Source organism: Bubalus bubalis, chromosome 24, assembly GCF_019923935.1.
Source record: "Bubalus bubalis isolate 160015118507 breed Murrah chromosome 24, NDDB_SH_1, whole genome shotgun sequence".
In the NCBI taxonomy this organism is placed as follows: Eukaryota; Metazoa; Chordata; class Mammalia; order Artiodactyla; family Bovidae; genus Bubalus; species Bubalus bubalis.
The window spans coordinates 38,298,189-38,314,317 of record NC_059180.1 but is presented as its reverse complement, the minus strand read 5'-3'; the positions used below and the strand labels follow the sequence as shown (position 1 = coordinate 38,314,317).

The 16,129-nt window shown below is 47.3% G+C and overlaps 1 protein-coding gene across 9 annotated transcripts in view; it reads right to left on the bottom strand.

Annotated features, from left to right (window-relative positions):
- Positions 1 to 16,129, bottom strand: part of GLYR1 (glyoxylate reductase 1 homolog) — a 31,850-nt gene that overhangs the window by 9,141 nt on the left and 6,580 nt on the right. For 6 of the 9 annotated variants that reach the window (XM_044935873.2, XM_044935874.2, XM_044935872.2 and 3 more), the window contains exons 4-10: positions 12,217 to 12,355; positions 11,429 to 11,671; positions 7,832 to 7,918; positions 6,917 to 6,973; positions 6,170 to 6,220; positions 6,008 to 6,081; positions 3,529 to 3,628 (exon numbers count right to left, since the gene is read on the bottom strand). In XM_044935873.2, coding sequence (XP_044791808.1) covers positions 3,529 to 3,628; positions 6,008 to 6,081; positions 6,170 to 6,220; positions 6,917 to 6,973; positions 7,832 to 7,918; positions 11,429 to 11,671; positions 12,217 to 12,355 — 751 coding nt within the window. The remainder of the gene's footprint in view (positions 1 to 3,528; positions 3,629 to 6,007; positions 6,082 to 6,169; positions 6,221 to 6,916; positions 6,974 to 7,831; positions 7,919 to 11,428; positions 11,672 to 12,216; positions 12,356 to 16,129) is intronic. The other 3 variants (XM_044935876.2, XM_044935877.2, XM_044935875.2) reach the window with 1 other exon arrangement.

The window sequence follows — 16,129 nt, the reverse complement described above, 5'->3', positions numbered from 1 at the left end:
AGACTGGTTCCAAATTGGGAAAGGAGTACGTCAAGGCTGTATTTGTATTGTCAACTAGCTTATTTAACTTCCATGCAGAGTACATCATGCAAAATGCCGGGCAGGATGAAGCACAATCTGGAATCAAGATTGCTGGGAGAAATATCAATAACCTCAGATATGCAAATGACATCACCTTTATGGCAGAAAGCAAAGAGGAACTGAAGAGCCTCTTGATGAAAGTGAAAGAGGAGAGTGAAAAAGCTGGCTTGAAAGTCAACATTAAAAAAACTAAGATCATGGCATCTGGTCCCATCACTTCATGGCAAATAAATGGGGAAACAATGGAAACAGTGACAGACTATTTTCTTGGGCTCCAAAATCACTGCAGGTGATTGCAGATGGTGATTCAACGCTTGCTCCTTGAAAGAAAAGCTATGACCAACCTAGACAGCATATTGAAAAGGAGAGATATTACTTTGCCAACAAGGTCCATCTAGTCAAGGCTATGGTTTTTCCAGTGGTCATGTATGGATGTGGGAGTTGGACTGTGAAGAAAGCTGAGCAGTGAAGAATTGATGCTTTTGAATGGTGGTGTTGGAGAAGACTCTTGAGAGTCCCTTGGACTGTAAGATTAAACCAGTCCATCCTAAAGGAAATCAGTCCTGAATATTCTTTGGAAGGACTGATGCTGAAGCTGAAGCTCCAATACCCTGACCACCTGATGTGAAGCAAGGAATCATTGGAAAAGACCCTGATGCTGGGAAAGATTGAAGGCAGGAGGAGAAGGGGACAACAGAGGATGAGATGGTTGGATGGCATCACCAACTCAATGGACATCAGCTTGAGCAAACTCCGGAAGTTGGTGATGGACAGGGAAGCCTGGCGTGCTGCAGTCCACAGGGTTGCAAAGAGTTGGACACAATCGAGCAACTGAACTGAACCGAGGGTAAAAAACAGGCTCTGAAAATGGTTTTATCAGATCAGCAGCATGGAATACATTATTTAAAAACAACACAGTTCCCATAAATATATTAACGTTTTGTCCTACTTGATTTAACAAGCCAAAAATAGCAACTTCTTTGTGTGATACATTTTGATTATTTCTAAGCACAAAATATCTAATACCTTTGTTGACTGTCTCCTTGTGACCTATTTAAAAATCTTTATATCATTATTAAACTATTTGTTTAATAAGAAATTCCACTCCTGGTTTTATATCTAAAGAAAATAAAAACACTAATTTGCCTGCATCCCCCATGTTCAAAGCAGCACTACAAAAGCCAAAATATGGAAGCAACCTCAGTGCCCATCAACAGATGAGGGGATGAACATACATTCATACTATGTGTGTATACATACACACACAGGAATATTAGCCATAAAAAAAAAAGGAGTTCTGCCATGGGCAACAACGTGGATGGACCTAGAGAATACTATTATGCTTAGTGAAATAAGTCAGACAGAGACAGACAAATACTCTACACCTGCACTTATGTGTGTGTGTTAGTCGCTCAGTCGTGTCCGACTTTTTGAGACCCCATGGATGTAGCCCACCAGGCTCCTTAGTCCATAGAATTCTCCAGGCAAGAATACTGGAGTGGGTTGCCATTTCCTTCTCCAGCACTTATATATGGAACCTAAAAAGTAAAACAAATGAATGAATATAACAAAAAAGAAACAGATTTAGAACAAACTACCAGTGAAGAAAGGGAATCAGGGAGAGGCAAGACAGGAGTAGGGGATAGTACAAGCTGTTACGTATAAAATAAATAAGCTACGAGGACATATATTGCAGCACAGAAAAACAGTCATTATTTCATAGTAACTTTCAATGCAGCATAACTTGTACAAATACTGAATCACTGTGCTGTACACCTGAAACTAACGTACTATTGTAAATCAACTGTACTTCAATAAAAACACACATACACACAGAAAAACTAGGGAAAAACACAAAAATTATTAGGATAGTGGGAAAATTTTAAGAATACAAAACCTTGTTTTCAAGTTTTCTTTTTTGTTGTTGTGGGAAGTAGTATCAAAACCTATTCATCTTTTTCTTTGGTAACTCTTTTAGACTTCTAAAAAGATCTATATTAATATTAAATTTTGTTTTCTTCTGGTTTTTTCTTTTGAAGAAACAGGGTAACAGCTGATCCCAAACTCACATTCGTAACTGCTTTGCTCTACTGCCTTCTCATAAATTAATCTGAAAGGCATAGCCATATTTATAACAGGCTTTCCAATCAAGGAAACAGGCTGACCAGAAGCACTTCTATCAAATGGGAACATACACTTGGAGTTTCCCAATGTCCTTCAACTGTGTGTCTAGATTTCCTGGTTGCCTTGGCCTTGAATCACAAAGTATCTGCCAACAGGGTCTCCGGGATTTCACTCCTGACCCAGGTCCCGCAACGCCTACCTCACGCTCAGCACTTGAAGCCCACATCTCTTAGAATAGCCTTCAGTGCCCTTTCTCCCAGGCTCCACCTACTCTCCAACCAGTTCCTTGTTATTCTTAAAAAAGGGCTGTTTCAACCAAGTGAACTGCTTACCTCGCCTAGAACATTTTTGTTAATCCAAATCCATCAGCTCTACCATCTCCCTTCACTCCAGCTCTCCCTGTGCTGCATACATGGGATGCTCACCCATCACTTCACAAACACACGCTCAGCTACACCTTGTTCCTCAAGAGGCTGGTTCTTTCTTAAAGATTTAGAACAAACTACCAGTGAGGAAAGGGAATCAGAGAGAGGCAAGACAGTGCCTGGCAAGCACAGTGAATTATTTTTCTGGTACTTAGATTATGGTTCTTCACCTTTTCCTGGATGAGAACTTGAGGGGAGCCATGACCTCTCTCCATTACACAAGACTTGGAATTCCATTTCAGAGTATGCACAGGCCCCGTGAAGCCACGCACCACCTTAGATGAAGAATTCCTGAACCTGTTCTGTCCAATGCGGTAGCCACTAGCCACTAGGACTGCTTAATTTTAAGTGAAATAATCTTAAAATTCCATTCTTCAGTCCATGAGCCATGAATCCAAGTATTTCAGAGCCACATGAGGTCACTGGCTCTCATAGAGGCCAGTGCAGATACAGCACAGCTCCTTCACTGCAGAATGTTCTGTGGTACAGGGTTGTTAACTCATTCCAAACACAACAGAGCATGGCCATTAACTCAGATGAAGCAGATCTGCTGAGGCACTCTCCATATCAATGAATTCATCACACACACACACACACACACGGAAAAACCTGACAGGTTTTTTTCTCTATTACCTTCTGTTACCTATTTCAGGTAATGGCAGAGACGGGTAAATTTCTGTTTCATGTTATACCCCTGGGTATTTTCAATATTTAGTTTTTATGATCGCATCCTATGCTGGCTTATCTGCATCCTCCCCTGCCTGGACTAGGAGCTTGGCTTCTACTCCATGCACACAGAATGTGGAGCAGAGACAGCAGGGCGACTCCTATCCTCAGCTGCCCCAACTCCAAGGCCCAGGCCCCATCACACCCAAGAAGTGCCACCATGAATGCTTACTTTCTCTGCAGTCCGGTTCCAGACAGTCACCGTGTGGCCCATTTTTAGCAAGTTGGAGACAATGCCACTTCCCATGAGGCCAAGGCCCAAAAATCCTATCCTAGAAAGACAGACTGGTCAGTTCAGAGTGGGAAACGGGGTGGAGGGGAGGACAGGGTGGGATTATGAATACTACCCTGGCTCTGTTCCTCTTAAACCTGGGGAACCTCACCTCAGTCCACCACGCACGCTGCTCTGCAGTGTGCTGATACCACGACCGCAGAGCCAGCAGGAGGGCTGGCAGAGCGCGCCTTTTCTCACTCTGGCCGTGTTCAGAAGTGCTCATAAGTTTACACAAGCATTTCTAAACCATCAACTGCCACTGCAAGAAGTATGACTCATACAGGTTACGGCAAATCTTCCCAACCATTTCCTTGTTGCTTTGATGGAGGGGCTGAGCTTACAACTCCATTGCAGTGAGAAGCCAGACATTTATCTTCAGCGCACGCAACAGTTCCTCACCAGCCACCTCAGGTGCAAGGCCCTGAGGTGCCAACTTCTAGTACCCTGGGATCCATGACACGTAACAGGCGCCACACGTGCGGAGCCCCCACCGTCCTCGCCTGCTCAAGCCGACATCCTGGTGCTCACCTCCCCTTCCTGGCTTCAGGCTCTGCACCACCTTTGCTCTCTTCATGCAGTCAGCAGGGATGGGCTTCGCTACGCCTCTTCAAAGCCTCGCCTGCTCTTTGGAGTCAGTCTTCCCCAGTACGTGGAGTCTTCTCCTGAACCTCTTTCCCCCATATTGCTCAACCTGGGCCCGTCCTCCTCTACTCTCCCCACGCCTTCTAACTGCAAGCCCGTTATGCTCCTTCTGTGACTAAAACTCAGGTGGTCAGTACGTGCTGCTTACCTGCACTTGCTACAGCTCGCCTGCTCTTTCCTGCAGCCCCAGAACTTGGGGCTCATAGCTGCCACATGGTTCAATGGATGATTTTATCTTGCTCAAATGGCTCTTCTTGGTTCCTACAATTCTTTATCCCTCCTTGCACAAGACATGGTTAAGCAACGACTCTTTCTTCATTTACTACCTCATGGTCTTGTTTCCAGCTTGTCTCTCTCTCAGCTCTAATGTTGTCTGCAGCTTCTCCACTCTGACCGGTGTTATCCTTCAGTATTTTCTGGGAGCCATATCTGCAGCCACCTCTGCTAACGGGCTCAAAGGTTCCCCAATCCTTGTGGGAATACAACACTCTCATGTTTCTCATGTTCTCTGTCTATCCTGCTCTAAATCATCTGAATTAAATGCTGAAAATGGAACCCACCACTCTCCTCACCAAAGGTATAATCTGTTATTCACAGCTATCTGGGTGGGTGGCCACCAGTTTTCTCTAGGATTGTAAATCATGACAGACTAATTCTCTTTCCTTTGTTCAGTGTTCCAGGACACCCGGAAGCCCCGGGGACAAAGTTCATGCATTTGTACACTGACAGTTGCTCACGGTGTCCTTGAGGCGAGGAAAATGTGGGCCAGGTGCACTGGGTGCGAGGCAGCTCATCTGCTCAGTAGCTGGCTTTACACTCATAATAAAAAAGGATTTGAGTGATGGCAGAGAACACTGGACTCTGTCCTCAGCCTAGAGTTGGATTTTTAAAAAAATAAGCCAACACATTCCTTGTTGATTTAATGGGCAACACCCATTCCTCCTTTAATTAGCATATGCCTCAAGCTCCTTCACACCACAATGGAAGTTCACCAAATATATCTGGTTGAACAAGTGACTTCAACAGCACAAAAAAAGTGTTTTTAGTCTGAGAAAGAACCGCACAGAAGACTCAGATGGGAGATTCAGACGTTCTTTAGGAGAATGCTCCTTCCTTAAGAGCCCTTATCATCACGACTCAGAAGCACAAGGGGGCATCAGAATAGAGGCAAAGGCGAGGGTGGATGCCAGCTAAGGCCTGGGGATCGCAGTCAAGGCTCCCCACTTGTCTGGGTGGGGCGGAGGGCAGCCGGCAGGTACACTGGGAGGACTGGGGAAGGCAGGACAACAGGCTGCCTTCATCTCTTGCTCCCACCTGCCCCCACCAGGGCCAAGGTGAGGAGTTCTTCAAGTGTGGTCTCCTGATGAGCAGCCACTTATCTGGGAACTGGTCCACCTGAGACTGACTGATCCAGAAACTCTAGGGGTGCAGCCCAGCAACTGGTGCTTTACGAAGGGTCTTCCAGGTGGTTCAGAAAGGTCTGAGAACCACTGACCCAAGTGTTCCCTGCTTAGGAGACTCACTAGTGAGCAAATTCATAGTACATTCACAGGGCAATTTCTGTCTCCCGCAAGTCAAGTTACTCCCAGGCAAATCGTTAAGAATTACAATTTTCCCTTTCTCTTTCCACTTAGTCCCAGCAACGGCTGGGACACAACCCTTAAGAAGCTGCCTTGAAGTCACCCCCAGCCCCACAGAACCAGAGCCCAAGGAAGCCCTCCCCCGAAGGCCCTACTTTTTGTCTGTGGGTGTGACGCTGCCATTCACCGCCGTGCTGTCTGCGGCCTGGATGGAGGTGGACCCCGTCTCCTGGGGGAGGAAACACAGGTCGTCAGGCCGGCCTGTCCGTGCCAGGCCCTGGTGAGAATACAAGTGAGGAGGCGTAGAACTTACGTACCTCTTCACATATTTTCAACTTCTTTGTGATTGCCTGGTAACAGACAGCTGGCTAATAAAGAGGGAGTGAAAAACAATCACTTATTAAACTGAACATTTAACTGGTCTTAGTTACTATTTCCCTACTGAGGTGAGACCCAAAACAGAAAGTTAAGATCAAAACTTATTTGGTGTCCAACTTTGCTGAACTCCAACACATGAAAACTTAACTTGCATTACTCCACTCAGTTCTCATGCTGCTCTACAAGCTGCTTTTTGCTGGTGATGATGCTGAAAATCAGAGGTTTATATGTCCAAAATTATAGGCGTGGTCAGTGTACCCAGCCTTGGAATCCTGATGTGTCAACTCCAAGGTCACACACCATAAGCAGATCCTATCAGGGCTCAGCCTAACTGACAGCCCTGGGGAGACACCTGGGGAAACCGCCCCCGACCCCCAGGGCTCATGGAAGACTGCCTTCATCCAGCAGCACTGGCCACCCGTGGGTGGATGCCGGCTCCTGAGGTTGGCTTTCTGTCCTAGACTCTGAGGGCGACCACAAATGTCTCAAGCACACAGCCACTAAGTTTTAAAAGCTTCTTTGGGTTCCTTTTAAATCTTAACAATGCCTGATTCATGAGTGGTCCTCCATGTGATTTAAATTTAACTAGTTGCTCTGGACAGAGTACAAGGCAGCAGACTAGGGTGACACTCTCCCCTCAGGCTAGCTCCTAAGGGAGGATCAAGAGCCTCAAGGAACAAGCTTACCTTCTCAGTTTGGCTGAGCAGGAAGTGATGGAAATGAGGGTCTGCATCTTTAACAGGCTGAAATCAGAAAATGATTGAATAAAACAAATTATCTTCCACCAGAGGTCACCTCCTACTGATAACCAGTCTCTCCCCTGGCTGACACACCTTTGGGAGCTGAGCTTACAACTACCTGGGAGCTCGTTTCCCACTCTGGTTCTAAGCCTTTCATAAACAATGCCCATTCCAACTGGAGGAAAACTGGCTTCAGGTGGAAAAGAATGGATGTTTCTGCCAGGCTGGTGTATAAATTACTCCCAAACACTGTGGAAAAATAATTAAAAAGTGTACCAGTGATTTTTAAATCCAGCATTCACCAGTCACTTCAGATGACCCAGCAGACCAAGCCAAATTCTCAGGCTCCTCCAGTCATAGGATTTTGGCCCCCTCGTACCTGGCGCCAAATGCTCACAGAGGGTTAATATTAACAGGAAGGAGGAAGCAACGACTGCAAGGCTTTCAAGGGCTTTTCACACGCAGGCCCAGCAGCAGGGGAGCAGCAGGCGCACCCACACCAAGGATAAGGCAGCGTGCAGGCGACCAAACATCACAGTCGTACACGTGACCAAGGTGTGTCTACAAAGTACCAAGTGGGGAAAACTGCAGAATGATCCCACTTTTGTAAAAATCAACACTACTCCCCAAAGCGAAAACCTGTAACATGGATATGTGATTATATACCTGATGGTTAAGTGGGTATGCCAAACGGTCTGGAGTGAGTTAAATCAAACTTGACAAAAGCCTGCACCAGGGTGGACTCGCACACTTCTGTATTCATTGGCAATTAAAAAGTGTCGGGAAAAGCACACCACACAGTCAGGCTGGGAAACCAGCTCTGAGGCTGGGCTTGTCATGGCCCAAGGGAGGGGTCATTACCTCACTCACGTTCGGCTGCCATTTAAACGTGGCCATGGGTCCAGCCATCATCCCCTTCACAGTACTAGACTCAGGGATGCTGAGGTCCTACAGAGGGAAAGACAGGTGGTCACAGCACTGTGGCACCTCAGGAGCAGGTGTCTTCCTCCCTCAATCGGGGCCCCTCTTCACTGCTTTGCTTCCTTTAGTCACACTCTGTCCCAAACTACCCTAGCCAGCTCCATGGTCTCCCCAGGCACAGCTCTGATGACTGTCTTATTGGGAGAAACAGGGCAAGTCCTTGTCAACACAGAGGGAAGCTTTCTTTTCTCTGGTCCAGAATGACAAATGTGTTCCTGGGCTAAAATTCCTCAAGGATGGAGGTAACCTGAAAGACCAACTGTGGTCTGCAGTGTGATCAGCGGGTCACAGGGAAAACTCCTTATTGCAAATAACGAGCATTAGGAAAACAGTACTGGCTTCAAAAGGAATCCATCGTATCTCAAAAGAAACTAAGGAAGCCACGTGGTGCAGTGAGGAGATTGGCCCAACATTTTACAGCCACTAAGTGACGAAGCCAGAATTAGATCCTGGGGCAGTCAGGATCCAGGAGTCCATTCTCCCCCCAGACAGAAGGCAGGAGCCGTGGGGGCAGGCAGTTAAGAGCTCAGTGCAGCAGGTCAAGCTCTCCACTAGATAGCTGAGGTGAAGTGTCAGGAGGGCCACTGAGGCTGGGAGACAGCAAATGGGGACAGGGACACGAGGTAACCCGGGCAGAGGGGCAGGAGCAGACGAGCTGTACAGCTTTATCCCTAGATCTCCAGAACAGCGTGGAGATGTGCAAAACGAAACAAAGCAGCCCAGAGCAGTGCTGCCCCAGAGAAGCTGCAGTCATGATGGACGTGTTCTGTATCCGCTCGGTCTAGGCACGTGTTACTATGGAGCACCTGTCATGTGGCCAGTGTGACCTGAGTAACTGGATTTTAATTTGTGTTGAATGTAAATTAATTTAAATGTAAACAGTCACTAGCCTAGTGACTACAACAGAACAAGAGTAAGTCAGGAACACAGCTGTCCACCCAGCACTGAGCAAAGGCCTCCACCCCTGGCTCCCTGCCCGAGTCTGGATTTTTAGGAGAGCCACAGGATAATTCTGTTTTGCCCTGTGGTCCGTGCCCAGAGTCCCAGTTCTCCGCTCAGGACTCAAGCCCCAGAGAGAGGGTGAGTGTGCACCCCCCGAGCATGGCTCCCCCGTGCAGCTGGACACAAACCCAGCCTTGGCCTTCCCACACGTAATCAACACCCCTGTCGTCAAGCTCAGCCTTTTCCGTTAATCCTCACGGGACAGAGGATTATAGCTCAGAACAGCACTCATCTGGGGCTCTGCCTAGCTAGACTGCTGCACTCTGCTTCAGTGAGGAGCTCGCCAGCCAAATGACAATCACTATAGCAACACACACGCTTGTGTGAGAAGAGTCCCTCCACGTAAGCCTGGCAGTAGCCCCCAGGAGTGCACTACAACCACCACACTCTCACCACACAAAGGCTACTGCTGAAAAATAATAAATGTGCAATGTTTGTCAAATGTATAGTGTTGCAGGCACTGTCTTATGTGCTTGGCTTGTTACTCATTTAATTCTTAAAACAAACCTAAGAGGCACTGTTATCTTCGATGACGAGACAAGGAAACTGAGGTGAAGGGAGCTGGCCACGGTCGCACAGCTGTAGCAGGTCATGGAGACCCCAGGGCCTCCTCCTTACCTCTCCTTCATACTTCCCTTTACCCGCCAAAGAAGCTGTTTCTCTTCAGGGTGAGCACAGGAGGTGGTGAGATCCATGGTGTGAGATGCTGGACACCATGCATTTGGAGAACAGATAAAACCCGACAGCCCAGATTTCTGTGGGTCCCCAGGAAATCAACTCAACTGGATCAATCCAGATCACATCTCCTGGAAGTCCTTCATGCCCCACACCCAGCAGTTTCTAAGCTCCCCTCACTCTGGCCAGAGGTCCCCACCGCTCAGCTGCTCTCATCTATCGTGTCTTAGGTCACTGAGCAGCCAGAAGGGCCCGCTCAAACACAGAGGTTGTACTGCGGCAGCCGACAAGCTGAATGTAGTCCAGAGTGATGCTCCTTTGTCCTTAGAAGCGTTGTAAAAATTTGAACGAGCTTCTAATACTTAAAACAGGAACATTTCACTTAAAATCTGTATTTCCAGCTTCTCTTGAGAAAAACCAAAGGATCTGGCAAAAGTTGGCTGGGAGCCCGAGGGTGGGGCATGGCCTCGCCAGACGGCAGCTGCTGCCACCCTAACACCTTCGGCTCAGTCTCCTGCTTAAGCACCCTCTTCCCGTCCCTGCCTGGTCTCGCTGGTGTCTCAACCTGTGCGTCTCCATCTGACATCCAGAGTTTCATCACGGCCCCATCATCCCAGGTCTGTGCCGGCCATCTGGCTTTCGGTCTCCGTTCCTGCTCTAACAATCTTCCCCTGGGTGCTGACAGACTACCTGCTCTGCCTCAAATCTTCCTCTTTTGGCTCCCAAGACCCACACAGATCTTTCTGGAAAGGTGAGAGGTATGTTACTTCTGCCTCACTTCCCTTCGTCGGCTCCACCCACTTCTTCCAGCCTTGAGCTGTGGGCATGCTCTTTGCAAAGCCAACTTCTTCCCTCCCCTCGCCTCTCTCCTGGCTTTCCCTCAAGACAACCACAATCAGGGCTCTGGGATCTAATGTCCTCTCTAGATATTTGCTCCCCCACACCAACATTTCCATCCTACGTTCCTGGAAGCCTCCCTGGTAGTCTAGACATCCCTCAATGTCATTACACACAGAAGCGGTCCTCTCACCCCAAAAGCCAGCTCCTCTGCTCAGAAGAAAGGCAAGTTTCTCCAGGTACAGACTTGAAATCATCTCCCTTCCCCTTTTCTCATCATCCCCTAGATATAACCAGTTACCAAATCTTATCAACTCCTCCTCTGAAGTGCTTCTCACATAGTTCCTTTCAGTATTTGCTAACGCCCCCCTCCCCTTGCCCAAGGAAATCCTACTATGAATGCACACCTGACGTTACCCTTCTCATTGGCTTTGAGCCTTCCTTCACTGCCAGCTGTGACCCGTAACACACAGCCTGGCGCACACCGCCACCTCCACGTCCAGCTCTAACACCTTCATGCCACCCTACTGACTCCATGGCAGTACAACACTGCTTAAGCAGACCTGGAGGCTCTCCACGACCTAGTGACAGGCTGCCTTTACCCGTCTGTCCTCCTCCTCGTCCTGTACTAGGACTGAGACTATGCCCGCCAACATCAAGCCCATGTGGGCTGTGCCCTTTGTCCATGGAAGCCCTTCCCTTCTTTCCTGCTCAGCCCTTGCACGCTGGATCGGTGGCCCTTCTATTCCTGACCATGTGTCTGGTCGAATGCCTGAGTTCTGTGTTCCTATTTCACGCCTGTGAGTCCAGGCAGTGCCTTTTCCCTGTCTGCAGAATTCTTTAGGGCAGCACAGAGCAGGGGGCCCTACGTCCGTTCAGGGAGCTGAAGCACACAGGAGAGCTCGACTCTGCCCTGTACGAAGGACAGTCACCAGTCCCAGAAGCTACAGAGAGAGAACCAACCTTCTCGTCCTTGGGGGGCCGACCCCGCTTCCGGGGACTCTGCTCCTGGGCTCTCTTCAGAGGGGACTTGGAGCCTCGCTCTGAGGAGCCTGAAGGCACCCTCTTCTTTCCTTCTCCCATGTTCTTCTTCACCTTCCCTTCAGACAGGCTAAGCTTGCGCTTCTCATCACCTGAGACTGGCCTACTTCTCTCCTCACTGGAATTACGCCGATTCTTGTCATCAGCAGAACTGTGGGATGATGTCTGTAGGTTTAATAATAATAGTGATAACCACCACAATGGCTGCTACCATCTCGACCCCTACTTGCACGGGCCACGCCCGGCGGTGAGCACTTTCTGTGCGTGCGTTACCACATGAGAATCCTATGAAGTAGGCGCTGCTGTCATCTCTGCTTACGTTTGGGCAAGTAGAGTAAAATAAAATTCAAGTCATTTGCCCACAGTCCCCAAACTGGATTTACATTCAGGCAGTGGACAGGTCCCAGAGGCATGCTCCTAACCTCCATAAAAGGGAGAAGGCCTGTGCTGTACTCAAAAGCTGAGGGACTTCTGCTGGGTCCAAACGACTTTCCTGAGGGCAACAATCTATTCCAGAAAGGTCAACCAGATGCATGGAGTTTCAATCTGACCAGCAAAATGCTGACGCCTTAGACCTGAAGTAGCTCTCTCCCCACTGGCATTTCATGAGAATAGAGTTTCAGGTTCGGGCGATATTTAATCTGTTAGTTTCTATGCAAAAAATAACCAGTCCAGAGTCGGCACAAAGTGAGAATCATGGGGCCTCTCACCTGGTCCTTCCCTTTGGCTCTCCTGAGGAACTCCTCCACAGCGTCCACAGCTTGCTGGAATCGCTTCCCCTTGTTGATCTTGATCATTTCCTCCTTATGTGCATGATAGGGCTTGAGCTGTTCCACTTTGATCCAGGCACTGGCAGAAAACATACAGAGCAAGGACATGATCCACACTGCTTGTGCCCCAAGTATCCAAGTCCTCATCCCAGCAGAGTGCAAGTATCCACTCAGTTTAACTGGTCTTTGAAACAGGCCTGCCATGTTTTCCAAACATACTACTGCCCACCCCCTAGACTCTTGAGCCTAAAAGTATGTTTTCTGGGAACAAGTCAAACCACCACCACCACCAAAATCAGCGTCCTCCAAATGAAGTCACTGTTGCGGGTCATTTCCACTATCATCCACCAGCCTTCCATGCTGAAACACACACACCCTGCCACTAGCTCAGGACAAAGGAAACCTGGAGATGCACCCCCACCCTCACTAACACAGCACACATGGCTCCATGTGGATCCCAGGAAATCAGGGCTCTTGGCGCTATCAACCACAGCAGCATCACTGCCAGTCAAAAACCTCAGTCAGACCGATGATCTGTCAATCCCAAGACTCAGGAATGCTCCGAGAGCTAAAGAAAGGTAACAGCTTCAAAAACCTGCTGCTCCTGCAGATGTCTGCAGTCTCGGAGCTTGTATTTGTTCATGAATGATTGTACCTGCGGCTATTGAACCACACAAAACAGGTAACACACAGTTCAGAACAAGAGCAGCAGCCACAAAAGGAGGCTTTCAGAAACAAAACTCTGCCTGTGATTAAAGGGAGAGGAACATACTCTTCAGATTTTGATTCCCACCACCAATGCATAACATGTGAGAATGAAAAGAGCCATCAACCCTGGAATAACTGGCCTGCCACACTAACCTGCATGAATCTGCCCCCACTGGCTTCTGTGGTTTCCTTAAATGATGGTCAGTTTCCAAAACACCGTACAATGGAGAGAATTATAGGCTTGGCAAGGTTAAGAGTTTATTTACATATTTTACCCTGTAAAACTCAAGAGGTTTCATAGAATAACCTTCAGAAAAATGGGTCAGGTCAAGGATATAGAAATGGGGCTATTACAGGCACTTAAGCTTCTTTCCTTTAGAGAAAGCTAGAGAATACTCACTAATAATAGTCGAAGTGCTAACCTCTGCACATAAAAATACTGCTATCAACCCAGCAACAGCCACCTGCGCTTCAAGTGTTGTGCTAATGGTTGTAATAACGGGCCTGTATAAACACAACCTCTGGAACCATCAGTCTGCAAACCAAGACTAGGCATATTATCTGTGAGTAAACAAGACAAGTGAGAACAAAACAGTGAATGGGGACCCGGACGTTGGTCTCACTGCAGATTTCCAAAAAGACGAGGTAAGCAGGTACCTTCCAAGTGACCAACTCATCCTGAAGTCTGAAACTGGACACAATGGACCTATGGGTCCAATCTATAAGGAGGAAAAATGGAATTAAATTGACCCCGTATTATTCAGCAAGTGTGTTTACAGCGTTAAGGCCAAACCACCAGCACAATCAGATGAAAAGCAAGTCAAACTTTCAGATTAACTGGGAACTCTGAGGTGACAAATACTCAGTATCAGTGATCTTAAGAGACCTACAGTCCTCAAAGAGACCTCCTCCCTCTCCCAGCTTCAGGTCAGATGCTGAGACCTGCACGCATTCCTAGCATAAGACGGACAGGGTGGTTTTAATCAAGCCTCCCTGAGAAAGGACTGTAAGAATCCTAAGAGGGATTCCTAAATCCCTCTTCTCCAATCTCATCACAGTAAAGCAGGACTCAGAGTAAGTGGAAAGGTGAGGATATTTGTGGAGGAAGCCCCAATGAACCCAGGCCTATCTTCTGTGGAAGCATTTTAAGTGGATTACTAAGTTCTGCCAAGAGAACAGTAACAGTCAAAGCTCATTCATCCTAAATAAAGACTAGCATTTGAGATACTAAAATGATGTTTTCCTCTCTTATGACCATCTTTGAAAAGTGAAAATAAGTTTGCTGCAAGAAGCGACAGTGTAAGTATGACTTCAAGAGAAATGCTAATCTAAGAAATCACCTCCTGCTGGAGAAACATCCTGTCATCTCGGAAAAACAGTAAATAAAACACGAGCCCAGCAGAGCCCTAGGAGGATTATCTCCTGAAAGCACGATGAACTGAAATTCACTTTGGCCATTTCACTAATTTTTTCTCCAAAGGCTATATTGCAAAACTCTGTCTCCTTAAAAAGGGTGTGCTTTTCAGCTGGAGCTTCAGTAAGGCCCTACTGAGGCCAGCCAGGCAGGGATTGGCATGCAACTGGTGCTCAGTAATTACTCAGTAAATGAAATCTTCCAGGCATGTCAGGGAGGCTGGACTGCTGGCCTCTGGGCTATACAGGCTTTTTGTGGTTGTTGCTGTTGTTTATGTGTTTTTAAAGCGAGCATTCTGTTTCTTTGCTTCATTTAAGCTGTAAGTTTTGATTTCCCTCAGTTTGCTCCCAATGCCTAGATGGAGCTGCACTTTTTCCAACCAATTTGCTGTGGGCTGAGAAGTCAAAAAAAAAAAAAAAAAAAAAAAAAAAAAAAAATCACGCTTAGTCAAGTTGTGCCTAATGAACTGGCTTTGCTTCTGTATTCAAGGAAGTTAATTACACATTGTTTGTAGAAGTAAATGCCCGAAAACAAGCTAACTGGCAATCAGTGAGGTCACTATAAAGAATGAAATGGAAGGTCCTTTAAGATACTCGGCTAAGTGGAAAATGGCAAGATACAGAGCAGTGTGTGTAGTACACGAGCACTTGCACTAAGAAAAGGAAAAAGGGACATGCAACTTCCTGATGAGGCGCTCAGTGTCTCGAGGCCCTCTCGTAAGAAACTAGCATAACTAGATGCCTGTGGGCCAGAGACTTGAGGGGAAGAGGAGGAATGGAACTGTCTCAACAGTTTAAAGCTTGATTTGGGGAGAAACCGTAAGTATCTATTAATCTTAAAAAAACAACAAATCATGGACTTCCCTGGTAGTCCGGTGGCTAAGACTCTGCACACTCAGTGCAGGGGGCCTGGGTTTGATTCCTGGTGGGGCAACTAAGATCCCACAACAAAGATCCGGCACAGCCAAATGAAAAAATAAATATTAAAAATCTGCATAAATGAAATAAAATATCCCTCAACAGATCAACAACAAGGGCCCATGCTGCAGCACATGAGCTATTTCTACTGAGAAGGGGGCTCTCCTCATGACTTCCTTGTGTAGGTCTGCTCAGGTGGGTGACTACTGCCTGGCTGCCGCTGTAACTGTACCTGTAACACAGCCAAGAGCAAACTTACCCTGGTAATCTGATACACCTCCTACAAATACTTTTCGTTTGAGAACAGAACACTTCCCCTAAGCCACCCTCTGATTTTACACTCAAAATGAATGTAAAAATCTCACATTTTCAGGCTTCTCTGGTGGCTCAGTGGTAAAGAATCCTCCTGCCAATGCAGGAGACATGGGTTCAATCCCTGGCCACATGCTGTGGAGCAACTAAGCCCGTGTGTCACAACTACTGAAGTCCTGGCAACAAGAGAAGCCACCACAGTGAGAAGCCCTCGCACCACAACCAGAGAAAAGCCTGCACAGCAACAGAGACCCAAAAGCCAAAACTAAACAAACATTAAAAAAAAACCCTCACATTTTCAAACACTTCCATAATTCTGACCCACCTTCCTCTTGATTAAAACTAGACTGTATAGATATCATAGGGAAGAAGCCAGTCTATGAATGATCTCAAACACCCACATATATCTCAGACTCCCGGAAACAGTGACCTGAGAGGGGAGAGAGCATACAGGCAGAGGCCACAGGTGAGAACAAGTACACGGTCAGACAGGTATGTTTGC